Source organism: Pararge aegeria, chromosome 21 (genome assembly GCF_905163445.1).
Source record: "Pararge aegeria chromosome 21, ilParAegt1.1, whole genome shotgun sequence".
Taxonomy (NCBI): Eukaryota; Metazoa; Arthropoda; class Insecta; order Lepidoptera; family Nymphalidae; genus Pararge; species Pararge aegeria.
The window spans coordinates 7441252-7453946 of NC_053200.1; the positions used below are offsets into that span (position 1 = coordinate 7441252).

The 12695-nt window shown below is 35.1% G+C and overlaps 1 protein-coding gene across 1 annotated transcript; it reads left to right on the forward strand.

The window, feature by feature from the left end:
- The first annotated feature begins 3003 nt into the window (after positions 1-3003).
- LOC120633419 lies at positions 3004-12220 on the forward strand. The gene is made up of 4 exons (XM_039903626.1): positions 3004-3184; positions 4334-4509; positions 10191-10386; positions 12021-12220. The coding sequence occupies exons 1-4, from the start codon at positions 3004-3006 to the stop codon at positions 12218-12220; spliced, it is 753 nt and encodes a 250-aa protein (XP_039759560.1).
- Positions 12221-12695: the final 475 nt, after the last annotated feature.

The window sequence follows — 12695 nt, forward strand, 5'->3', positions numbered from 1 at the left end:
ATCTGCACTAAGCCATCGTGTTGGACTACCTTAACCTTCTCATTCTGGGTAGACCCGTGCCGGTTATAGATTGATAATAATAATAAATAAATATACTACGACAATACACACATCGCCATCTAGCCCCAAAGTAAGCGTAGCTTGTGTTATAGGTACTATGATAACTGGTGGATATTTTTATGAATAATATACTCGTACATAAATAATAAGAATATGCATATAAATACCAAGATATTGAAAAACATTCATGCTCATCCCACAAACATTTTCCAGTAGTGGGAATCCAACCCACGGCCTTGGACTCAGAAAGCACGGCGCTGCAAACTGCGCCAATCAGCCGTCAAAATAATGATAGTTATGATGATTATCGTATACTGCAACCCTTATTATTACGTTAATGATTATCAACCAGCATATTATTGAGGAATGATTAAAGATACCCAATTAAACCTTCCATCCAGACAACTATTCGGATTTAAATTGCTTAACCAATGCAATCGATCGATTTGCACTTTAACTATGTAATGCATAAGCAGTAAAACATCCAATATTTTTATTCGTTTGAAGAACTTTATCTAATATATATTAGGTCCTTACATATGAAATTGGCGTTTTGTTGCTTTCAGATATCTCCTTTGGTTAGAAATTCCAATTTCATATTTATACAGCTATTTACTCATGCTTTTGTGTTTTGAAAACCCCAACTCTTCTGTTTTTCCTTTGGGACACTCAGTTCACAAAATGGAAAACTTGAAATATGTCGATATTTAAGAGTACAAGTTCCATTTTGGGAGGAAATAAAGGAAGGATTCATGATGTATACGGCAGCGGTGTCGTAAAAAAAATAACATAGTGCGTTTTTGGTTCCAACGTTTTCGTTTCGCGAAATAGCTTAAAAGCTTGAAATCTGCAAGCTTGAAGAAGCTTGAAGTCGACGTTTATTGGTGTGCTTCACACCAATAAACGTCGACTTCAAGCATACGTGCATCGACTGCTGTATTACATTACTCAACCAGCACAATAATGAAGAGATTTTTAACCGAATCATTACAATTTATAAAAAGTGAATTTATACTTAAAAAACTTAACTTACTTTATGACTTTATGTTCAACCCTAACAAAACGCCAATTTCAAATGTAAGGATCTAATATTATGAAAATAAAAACTTAAATACTTGTTAAATAATAATAAATTACTGTCTATGCCGCATAAATAACAATTATTTTCGAAGACAAATAGTTAAGTACAATGAAAAAAACTCCATAGGAGCATGGAAAAAACCTGTACGCATTCGGTCACCGAAATCTATGGAGCTGTTTTTTGTTTCCACTAACGTCTATATCCACGCTTGCAGTCAAAGACCCTAAGTTTAAGATAGTATAAAAGGAGTTGGATATTTAATGAAGCATCATATCGGACTAGTTGATAAACACGGAAGGTGCGTATTATTATATAACTATTAATACAATTTTAGTGATTTTCTTATTAATAATTCTTAGTGGAAGCTTTTTACTTGGTTATCAATTCTCTCATCTATTTCATCGGTCCCTTCCAGGATTTTAGGGTTTTTTTTTTATTAAGGTTCAGTTAATCTCGTAAGTTGTTACATTTCAATTTTATTACAATTCGATTAGATATTTATAACGAAAGATAAGAACGAAAGATAGAAAACAGAACTTCTTAAAGTCAACAACAAACTATTCGCAATAACTGCAATTAAAAAACAAGTAAACCTTCACTATCTATGTTATTAATTCCATCTTCTAGCGGTACCTAGATGATGGAACCTTCCTTCCACGGATGATTTCGAAGATTTATTTTTATTTATAGCTAGCAATTTGAAGTATATATAAGTTATATATATATATATATATATATAAGTTTACCTTTGAATATAAATAACATATCTTCTTAACTCACAATAAGAGCATAAATAAAAACTATAAATTCAACTACTTATAACAAGTAGCCAGTCAGTAATAGTATTAGTTTCTTACAGAACTTGTATTTATAACAATCTACTAGATATGTACTCCTCTGGTTTTTTGTTTTTTAACAATTATTAATTAGTTAAATCTGTTGAGTGTTTAATTTTTTTTAATTTAACTTATGGTTCTTTACTTTAATTTAGGTATTCTGCGATTTTATTTGCGTTTTTAGGCTCCGAATTGAAATAAAGAACGAAAACTTTTATTTGGGTATACAACCACAATAAAAAAATTAATTAAGTAAAAATAAAACTTAAAGTCAGTTATATTATAGTAATAAAATGGATTTCACTCAGCGTGTTTTCTGTGTGTGTTAAGACGTTAAGTTTGGAGTTTGAATTCATGTTTATATAATCTACTTACCACCGAGCTTTTGTAACTAAAAGCCTCCTAGCTGCCCGCAAGTTATTTTGCGTTTCTTGGAAAGATCTGTAGTATCCGTTCGTTATAGCTAGGTGTACCAGAGATAGCTAATATACACACATCATTGAGTTCTCAATGTGTGTTTGTTGTTATGCTCAACAAATGATTGCAATATATATTTTTTAATGCCCCGAGAACGGTCACCGGATGGCTAACCAGGATAAAAAGTAAAGAAAGAAACAAACAAATAAGCAAATAAACACACTTACGTATCTAACTGTTGCTACGACTTCTTTCGCGTTTTGTAGTTTTTAGAGAATCCCGCGCGATCCGATAAATACTATTTAGAATAAAAAGTATCCTACAGCAATCAGGTTTTCAAGCTATTTACCTGCAAAATAACGCCGACATTGGTTGAGGTGTAAAGCCATTCTGATTGGAGAACTCCACACGCATTTGAACTCACGATGTTTTCCTTCACCGTTGAAACAAGTGATATTTTAATTGCTTAAAAGACTCATAATGATGATGGGAGTCAAACTCGGTCCCCTGAGAGCAAAGCCGAAGACCTAATCCACTGGGTTATCTTCGCATAGCTATCACCGCTTAGTATTAATAAGAATATTTTCCTATTCCAGCCAGCGCATCACCATGAAACTCCTTGTAGCCCTCGCACTCGTAGCCTTCGTGGCTGCTCGTCCCGGCGAAGATTACAGTCGCTATGAAAACTTCAACGTGGATGAAATCATTGAGAATGATCGTTTCTTGGGGAGCTACGTGAAATGCTTCCAAGGTGTTGGCAAGTGCACTCCTGAAGCAGCTGACTTTAAGAGTGAGTATATCTTCGTTTAGGCTCGTTTAGACTCAATGGAAAGAGCAATGCTCGGAGTATCTTTACTTTATCAAATAAACATTGATGTTTTGACGACCTCCCTGGCGCAACTGTGAGCGCTGTGCATTTAAGTAGGAGGTCCAAGGTTCAAGGTTCGATTCGGTTCGGTTTTGATAATTTCTGAACTTTCTCTGGACTTCTCTACAGACAAAGACGTGTCGGTGTATCGTTAATAAAAAGTATCCTACAGAGCGTATCCTACCGTCCCGTTGCGATGTAGCGCGGACACCGCTTAGAGGTATGACTACCATACTCTCTCAGGTTAGCCCGTTACAATCTTAGACTGCATCATCTCTTACGTTGGGTGAGATTGTTCTCAGGAGCCAACATGTAGAAGAATTTAAAAAAAAACAGTAATGAGGAGATACGCAGAACTAGATTTACCGACGTAGCTCAACAAGTCACGAAGCTGAAGTGGTAATTCGCGGGGTCTTTAAGTGGTACTTAGCTCGGAATACCGAAGTTGTAAACGCAGCGTTGGTCGACCTCAAAGGAGCTGAAAAAATATATTTGTATTAGCTACCATTAATAAAAGAACTAAAAAACCAGCGCCATCTCTATATGCCACGAATGAACCACGTCGTGGTTTAGTCATGAAGTAAATACAGCTCATTATTGTTAGAATACGATACGGTAATATGAAAAAAAACCTGTCAGATGAGGGATCGCTTCTCAGCCAAAGTTTACAAGGTTATCTCGTATCGCCGACGTGACTGTACCCTTGGTGACGTGACAATGTCTTGGTGCTCCTTGTCCGTTTTAGCACCAATATGTTCATGTATTTATCGTTAAAAAGCCTGTCATTGCAAATATCCATTCGCATTTGTATAACCGTAACTAATATTATAACTGCGAAAGTGTGTTTGTTTACCCTTACTTCGCACGATATCTAAGTAACCAATCGACTTGATTTTTGGCACAGAGCATTACGAAGAGTAACAGAAGTAGACGTAAGGACGTAGTAACGTAGACTACATTTTATGCCAGGAAAACAAACGGTTCCCACGGGATTTGTAAGGAACCGTAATAAAAGCGGGCGAAGAATTCATTAAAATTCATTGAACTCATTAAATCGCTTTTCCTTTGCAGAATGGATGCCTGACGCATTACAAACCGATTGTAGCCTATGTTCAGAACATCAGAAGATGCTTATTGCCCGCGTGATTAAAGCGATCATCGAGAAAATTCCTGAAGACTGGGAGAAGTTGAACAAGATCCACAACCCTGAAGGCAAATACGATGAAAACATCAAGAAGTTAGTTGACGTATATGGCAAAAAGCAATAAATAATTTTTGAACACATAAAATGTACTGGAATCTTGTGATACATAGAGTTTAAATAAAATGTTATTTCTAATGATATTTTGTGTTTTATATTCATCTGCAGTTTTATTAATTTGTCAATGCTGAATAGAAGTATAGATTTAAAAGCATAGATTTTTTTAATTGAATGATAATAACAAAAATAATACGATAATACATCGCGATTTAACCGCACAGTAAGCGTAGCTTGTGTTATGGTTACCAAGATAACTGATGAATAATTTATGAATAATATATACATAAATACTTATTATATATATTAAAACATCCAAATACTGAAAAACGTTATGTTCATCACGGAAAAAAACATTTTCCAGTTTTAGGAATCGATCCCACGGCCTTGGACTCAGAAATCAGGGTCACTGCCAACTGCGCCAATCGGCAAATTATAAGATGGAGAAGGAAAGCATTTTCGAGGAGTAGGTTGGAGACATTCATTCTTGCTTTGAATGTGCTCAGCCTTAAACAATCGCTGTGGTTAACTAAAACGCTGTTACGAACACACATCTCTACAAAGTTAATACTTTATCGTACAGAAACTTAGGAAATTGAACTAAGGACACTTTAAAACGTGTAGTTTCATAAAATAGATTTAAAGACATTAATCCCTAATTTACAATTTTCTGAAAGCTGATTAAATCGGTCAATTTAAATAAATAATAGGCATAGATATGAATGCGGCAACTTTTTCCGTAATTAGGTTATATACCGTGTTACTGCAGTACAGCACATATTTATAAACATATACCTAGCAAAAAGAGTTCCTATGGTATTAGTTTTTGAGGCAATTAAGGGCTAACTTATAAATTTGACTTTGATTGCAATCTCACTTGATGGTAAGATGCAGTTTAATAATTGGTAATGTGAGTTTTATTTACTTGGGTTTTTTCTTCTCTTAACCAAATTAGTAGCTGCAAAGTTCCATTGTAAGTAATTTAGTAACGTCATCAAAACTTATTAAGAGTCGATTATTTTTAAGCAAGTTATGGACGGTCAATTATGTAAATGAGGAACAGAAAAGGTGCTAATAGAGAGCCCTGACGAGTTTTCATTTCCATAACTGACCGCTTTCTACTTACATTTACTTTTTGAGCTCTATCATTTAAATAATAATTCATAAGTTTAATTAAGCCACGTGAATTTTCCCAAGTCTCAAATACATTCAAAACAAGGGTGGGGTATTGTGGAGTTGTTAATCTGTCAAAGACGCAAACTGTTTTCGACAGCTCGAGAGAATGTCAATGTAAATAAATAAATAAATAAATAAATAAATAAATATACTACGACAATACACACATCGCCATCTAGCCCCACAGTAAGCCCCACAGTAAGTATAACACAAGTGTTATGGGTACTAAGATGACTGATGAATATTTTTTTATGAATAACATACATAAATTCTTAGAATATACATATAAACACCCAGACACTGAAAAACATTCATGCTCATCACACAGACATTTTCCAGTAGTGGGAATCGAACCCACGGCCTTGGGCTCAGAAAGCAGGGTCGCTGCAAACTGCGCCAATCGGCCGTCAAAACTTAGAAGTGTTATCTATATATATATAATGAAAATGGTCTTCGTTTGAGGCTCAATCACGCCTAAACCACTGATCGTATCGACATGAAACTACCACCATTCGATGCGAAACTTTTCCTAGATGGTTTATGGCTATCTATTTTTTGAATTCCAACATTCCTTCATTTTTTTATTGCTGTTTTACTTTTATGAACATTTATCCCGCTAATTAAAACAAAATATAAGCATTTTCTCTTGATTCTTTTGTTTTATGGATTTCAACAGAGTGTATTAAACGGATTTTGGTTTTTTACATTCAGCTAAGAATCTACTCACGGTAGTGGAGAACGGCTGGACCAATTGGGCTTTTTTTTATCTTCAGAATTGTCAGGAGAAAGTTTTGTATGTAAGAAAATTTTAAAAAAAGCCCGATAAAAAGTTAAAAATTTCGATGATAATCGAAGAATTCCCATCTATATAGTCACTCACCACGAAATCTCGGGAACCATAAGACTTAGAAACGTGAAACTTGGTAGGAATATTACTTTTGCTATGTAGAGGTCAGCTGTGAATAGATTTTAAGAAATTCATTCCCCAAAGGGGATTGCGGGGGCGTTAACAATGAACAATTCCCGTTTTTAAACTATAGCTTCTATAGACTTCAAATTTGGTAGGAATCTTCTGTAAGAGGTGTAGAAATAGGCTATGAACGAATTTTACGATAGCTCACCCCACAGGGGGTTGCGGGGGTGGGTATTAACAATTAATATTTTTAATTTTCCTGCTAAAGCTCCTACAAGCTCCAAATTTTGTAGGAATTTTCTATAAGTGATGTAAAAATGATTTATGAACAAATTTTACGATATCCCACCCCAAAGAAGATTGCGGGGGCGTTAACAATGAAAATTTTCAATTTCCAAGCGATAGCTCCTATAGACTCCAAATTTAGTGAGAGTGTTCTATATGTAATATAAAAATGATCTTCGAGCGGATTTTACAATGAATCACCTCCAATAAGGTTCGCGGGGGTGGGTGTTAACAATAAAAAAATTCAATTTCGAAATATAGCTTCTAAAAATTCTAAATATGGTAGGAATCTTTTATTATTCACATAAAGAACATCTCAAAATGGATTTCAATAAAGTCTACTTCCGACAGGAATTACGGGGGTGGGTGTTAAAATCTAAAATTTTTATTTCTAACCTGTAACTTCTACAGACTCCAAATTTGGTATCTTCGTGTATGTAGGGATATTCGTGTATTTCCTTACAACAATCGTCTTTTTGGCAGCGGAGAAAAAGTCATTGAGAGGTTTCAAAAACTTAACTTTACATGTAGCTATCCAATCAACGGACTAAGAATTTTACATTCATTTTACTTTTGCAGACTACATAACCGACGAATTCTTTTATTGCGGGATCGCGGAAATGTAACAGATTAAAATGAATGCATTTTCCAAGCACATGAGATGTGGAAAAGAAATTTAGTTACTTATTCCAATAGAATTCATAAAAAACATGCACAATTAATTTTCTATAAAAAATTGATGTCACGGAGAAAATTTTAGTTAACAGAAAATTCGGCGCACTTGAACCTAGACAGATTTCAACTTCACATATGAGACTTGCAATGACTTTAACTTAAACTTTCAATGCTCATTTCAAATTTTTTTCTTCATGTCAATTATTATTCATTTTTGGAAGAAAGGCACGGAACTGTTATAATGATTGCACATTGAAAGTTACAATGAATATTAGTGAGAAAAATCACCTGGATGAAAGATACAGGCTAAATCGATGGAATTTGGAATTTGAGTAAGTCTAAACAATATCGATACTTACAGTTCTATCCGCGGGGCCTATTTATGTTCATACAAAAATATGAAAAAAATAAATAAAAATGAAACATAAAATGTAATTTATTTCCTTTTTCAATTCGCCCAGCGAAGCGGGAGGGAAACGGCTAGTTGTCTTATAATCACAATATTTGCCCTAACAAATCAACAATTTAAAAATACTGATTCGTTAATGATAACTTATTTATCGTTAAAAATTATATAATATTGTTTAGCTAATTTCATTCCATGCTAATTTAATGAGTAAATGGTTGGCGCAGCGGTAAGCGCTGTAGTTTTAAGTGAAAGGTCCCGGGTTCGTGTCCCAGCAGTGGCAATGTGGCAATTATTTATACTGTAAATTTATTTCTGAATTTACTGTGATCTGGGGTCTGGTTGGAGGATTTGGCCGTGGCTAGTTACCACTCTACCGATATAGACGTGTCGCTAAGCGTTTTAAATTCCGGTGCGATGCCGTTGAAACCGATTAGGGTATGAATTTAATATAACAGCCTAGAATTTAGTAGTAGTAGAACTTTTTGTGACAGAGCTCGTCCGACAGTACTACCACCATGCTTATTTCTGCCGCTAAGCTGCATTTTCGCAATGCTGTGTTCCGGTCTGAAGAGCGTGGTTGCCGGTGTAATTACTGGCACATGAGCCTTAACACCAATGGCGGATTTGTAGTCCTAGCCCCTCTAGGCCCCAGGCCATGTGCCGCCCCTTTCTCAGCAACATCGTTATAGACTAGATACTTAATTGTCCAGTACAATTTACCAGGGTTTTTTTTCGCACAATTTGCCGCCCTTAATATCAGGCCGCCCTAGGCCGGGGCCTACTGGGCCTTAGGGCAAATCCGCCACTGGCAACACTTCGAAGGATGTGTTCCTTGCATAACCAGGGAAGTGTTACGCGTGTGGTGCTCTCATTAATTAATAGTGTTACGCGTGTGGTGCTCTGTTTATAGGTTATGATTTTACACTCAGGAGGGCTGACTCCTTGGTCCATTAATTAATAATTATAAAAAAAAAACATACTGCATCACATTTTTTGACGATCCAGGTGTGATTGCAGTCAAGGGCTCATTTGTAGTGGAATAAAAAAAAACTGTATAAATTTACTCGAACATAGGAATATTTTAATAAATTATCTATATATCAATCTATATAATAAGAGACTAGCGGATACGCGCGACTTCGTCCGCGAATGTGTCTACTTAAAAAAATAGTCGTATGACCAATATAAATGATTCTGAGATTCCAATATAAATGAACCCTAGCTAGATCGATTTATCGCCGCCGATAAAACACGAATAAAATGACGTTTTCTAAAAATGAATCCTAGCTAGATCGATACAATACAATTATATATATACAAGAATTGCTCGTTTAAAGATATAACATAATGGTGCCTATTCTGTACACATATCCCTAAATTAAGTTGACAAGAGATTTATATACAACAGAATTAGCACAAATGTCGTAAAAATCATGAAAACATTCATTATACTTATTGTCCTAAACCGCGCACATTTATTGAGTGATACTAAGAACTCTTCTGGACTTAGGAAAAAAATTATAAATTAGGTTTGAAAAATAATAATAACAATGTATCTGTTCATTTTTTCTGTTTCCTCTACGTCCAAGCAACGGAGCATTCAAGGACCTTAAAATTTTAGATAGTATATAAAGACGTGGAAATAAAGTAAAACATTAAACTGAACCAGTTGAGTGCACGGTGAGAATAATTATATGATTATTATTAAATTCGCGTTAAAAAATAGAAGTGATAATTTTTATAGGAAGCTTTGTCAATCCGTTGTGATTATTATTAACCACCGGAGCAAAAACGACGGAATGTTAAGTTTGGCGAGTCGGTCGTGGTTCTTAGTATATTATTCTTGTTCTTAGGTTCTTAGCTATGTTTGATTAAAATCTGTCCAAAACGGCCGCGGCCACAAAATGGCGGATTATATATTGTTTCACAACTACTCAATATGTATATCAAATGAAAGGGCTCGACTAGACTGTACTGTACTGAAAATCTAGATCCAATTTAAAATTATTAATTTATATATTATTTGAAAACCAATTTTGATATATTTTTTTATCAAATTTTACTTTTAACTTTGAGTAACGTGTTAGAATGTAATTGTGAAATAAGAATGCTAACGCAGTTATATTTCTCATGTTTTGACACCATTTTTTCCGGACTACTACGATCTTTGATTACAAAATATTATATATTATTATTACTTATCACTTTCCAGTCAGCACAAGTCATCATGAAACTCTTAGTTACCCTCGCACTGGTAGCCTTCGTGGTCGCTAGACCAAGTGACGACTACGGTCGCTACGAAAACTTCAACGTGGACGATATCATTGACAATTTACGTTTCTTAACCGGCTACGCGAAATGCTTCGAAGGTGCCGGCAAATGCACTCCTGAGGCCGCAGACTTTAAAAGTGAGTCAACATTATCATCCTTTTAACATCCATCGTCTGTCATAGGAGAGAGGGTTTAGAGTATTGAACCATGCTGTTCTAATGCGGGTCGCAGGGTTTTATCAATTACTAGCTGTTGCCCGCGACTTCGTCTGCATTTTATTTTGTTCATTGATCTGGCATTCAATTTAGTTTTAGTTCTAAAAAAAATTAAAGTATACAGTATCGCTAAGCCTTAAACGAGGGGTTTGCTGCGGTCCGCTGAGGATTTCTGTCCTCTATCTCCAACCACATTCATCAGATCTACACAAAGTTTGGGCAAAATTAAACACATATTACTTCCTCTATAGTACAAAAATAATTATTAAAATCGGTTATAATTTGTCGGAGTTATGGTGTAAATGTTAAGGGATAAAAAGTATCCTATATTATTTCTAACACTTCCAAAAATATGGGTACAAAGTTTCATGTTGAGCGTTTAAGTAGTTTTTGCGTGAAAGCGTAACAAACAAACTTACATTGACATTTATAATATTAGTAGGGATTGTCTATTGTTATAGTGGATAATAATAATACTAGTGATAATAATGGAGCCCGAGGCCTTAACGTGCTGTGCGAGCAGGTAATTACCTTTAATTTCTATACGATAAACTTAATACCCAAGCCACAATGGCCAAACAGGCCCGGGAATCGCAACTATGGCCTCATTGGACCTTCACACTTGCAAGTAACAACATTCTAAATACCAAATTATTCTCTATTATGTCATACTTTGTCTTATCAGCAAAATTCAGATTTCACGTCAATATGATTAAGAAACACAATATGTTTAAAACAAGCTTCAGGCAAATGAAAAATACACAATATTTGTGAAAGGTGAAAAATATAAAGGCATTTCATATCAACTTTCTCTATTGCACCAAATTGGAGATAGTATTTTTAAAAACTCATAAACATACGTTTTAATTTTTTTAAGCCGAAATGCTTCGCGAATATAACATATAAAATTTCAGAGTTAACATCCATTTTTTTCCCTGTTTCTCATGGTTTTTTATTCAATATAAACTTCTGCTATGGTTCGCAATAAATACCGCGTCGCCGAACTGCACGGCCGCACTTCTCCTTACTATTTGTTGCTCGGCTCTCTAGCCTTTTTTTGTTGCTCGGCTTCTAAGCGTCGTTGTCTGACGGCAAAAAGAGATTTAAACTAAAAGCTATGGATGACTGACTAGATATTTATGATTTCTAGAGAAGTTCAAAAGTTAAAACAAAAACCAGTGTTTAAATAAAGGTATCCCTAGGTCCTCTAAAATGCAAACACACTTTAAAATTTATAATAATAGAATATCAGAAAGTACCAGACCGATTAGAATAAACGTTTGAATTAAATATTAAGCTAGTTTTATACTTATTAAGCTAGATAATAAACCACCATGTTACTGTTGTTTGATGATGATAAATTTGTAATACAAATTTATTAACACCAAACAATTTCGTACCATTGACGTCCACAGCTGCTGGAAGTAGCCTTTTTTGTAGTTTCCAAAATCGACGTTCCTGTGTCGCCTGTTCCAGCACCTTGGGACCCCAAAGTCCATCTTTTCTCCGAGTTGTGTTCACCCATTCATTGCAAATGAAAACACCTTTATTTACAGAATTGATGCCGGAAGCCATCAAATCCAATTGTGGGAAATGTTCAGAACATCAGAAAACACTTATTGTCCGCGTGATCCACGCAATGATCGAGAAACTGCCCGAAGACTGGGAGAAGTTGAACCAGATCCACGACCCCGAAGGCAAATACAGCGAAGGTCTCAAAAAGTTCGTTAACGCATACGCCAAAAAGGAGCAATGAACAAACGAGTTTAAATCTATTGGAATCTTGTGATACATGATTTAGATATAATAAAGTTTTATTTATAATTTGTGTATAATGAGTTTTCTACCGCTGTGCACCGATTTAAAAAGCTTAGACCAGTTTTGCTACTCCAATACAGTTTGGTGGCTCAGTTAAAGAAATTCTTCTCTAGTGCTATCTGTGCTAGTACGACCATCAACTGTGATCACCAACCAACGTATTGATTAACCCAACATAGTGATTATGGACAGTTGGGAGTTTACGAATGTAGATATCGCCGTCATCTCACTACTACACATCAAAAATGTCATCTTTTGTCATAGCACCTATTTTAATAAAGAGATATTTGACTTTGGGAGGCCTTTAGTCCAGCAACGACCGAACTTCTCCCAAATGTAGCGTGGAAAGAAACTGGTTTTGACCGTCTAATTCAGTCGGTATTGTATAATTGAGTTATATCAACTTGTAACTA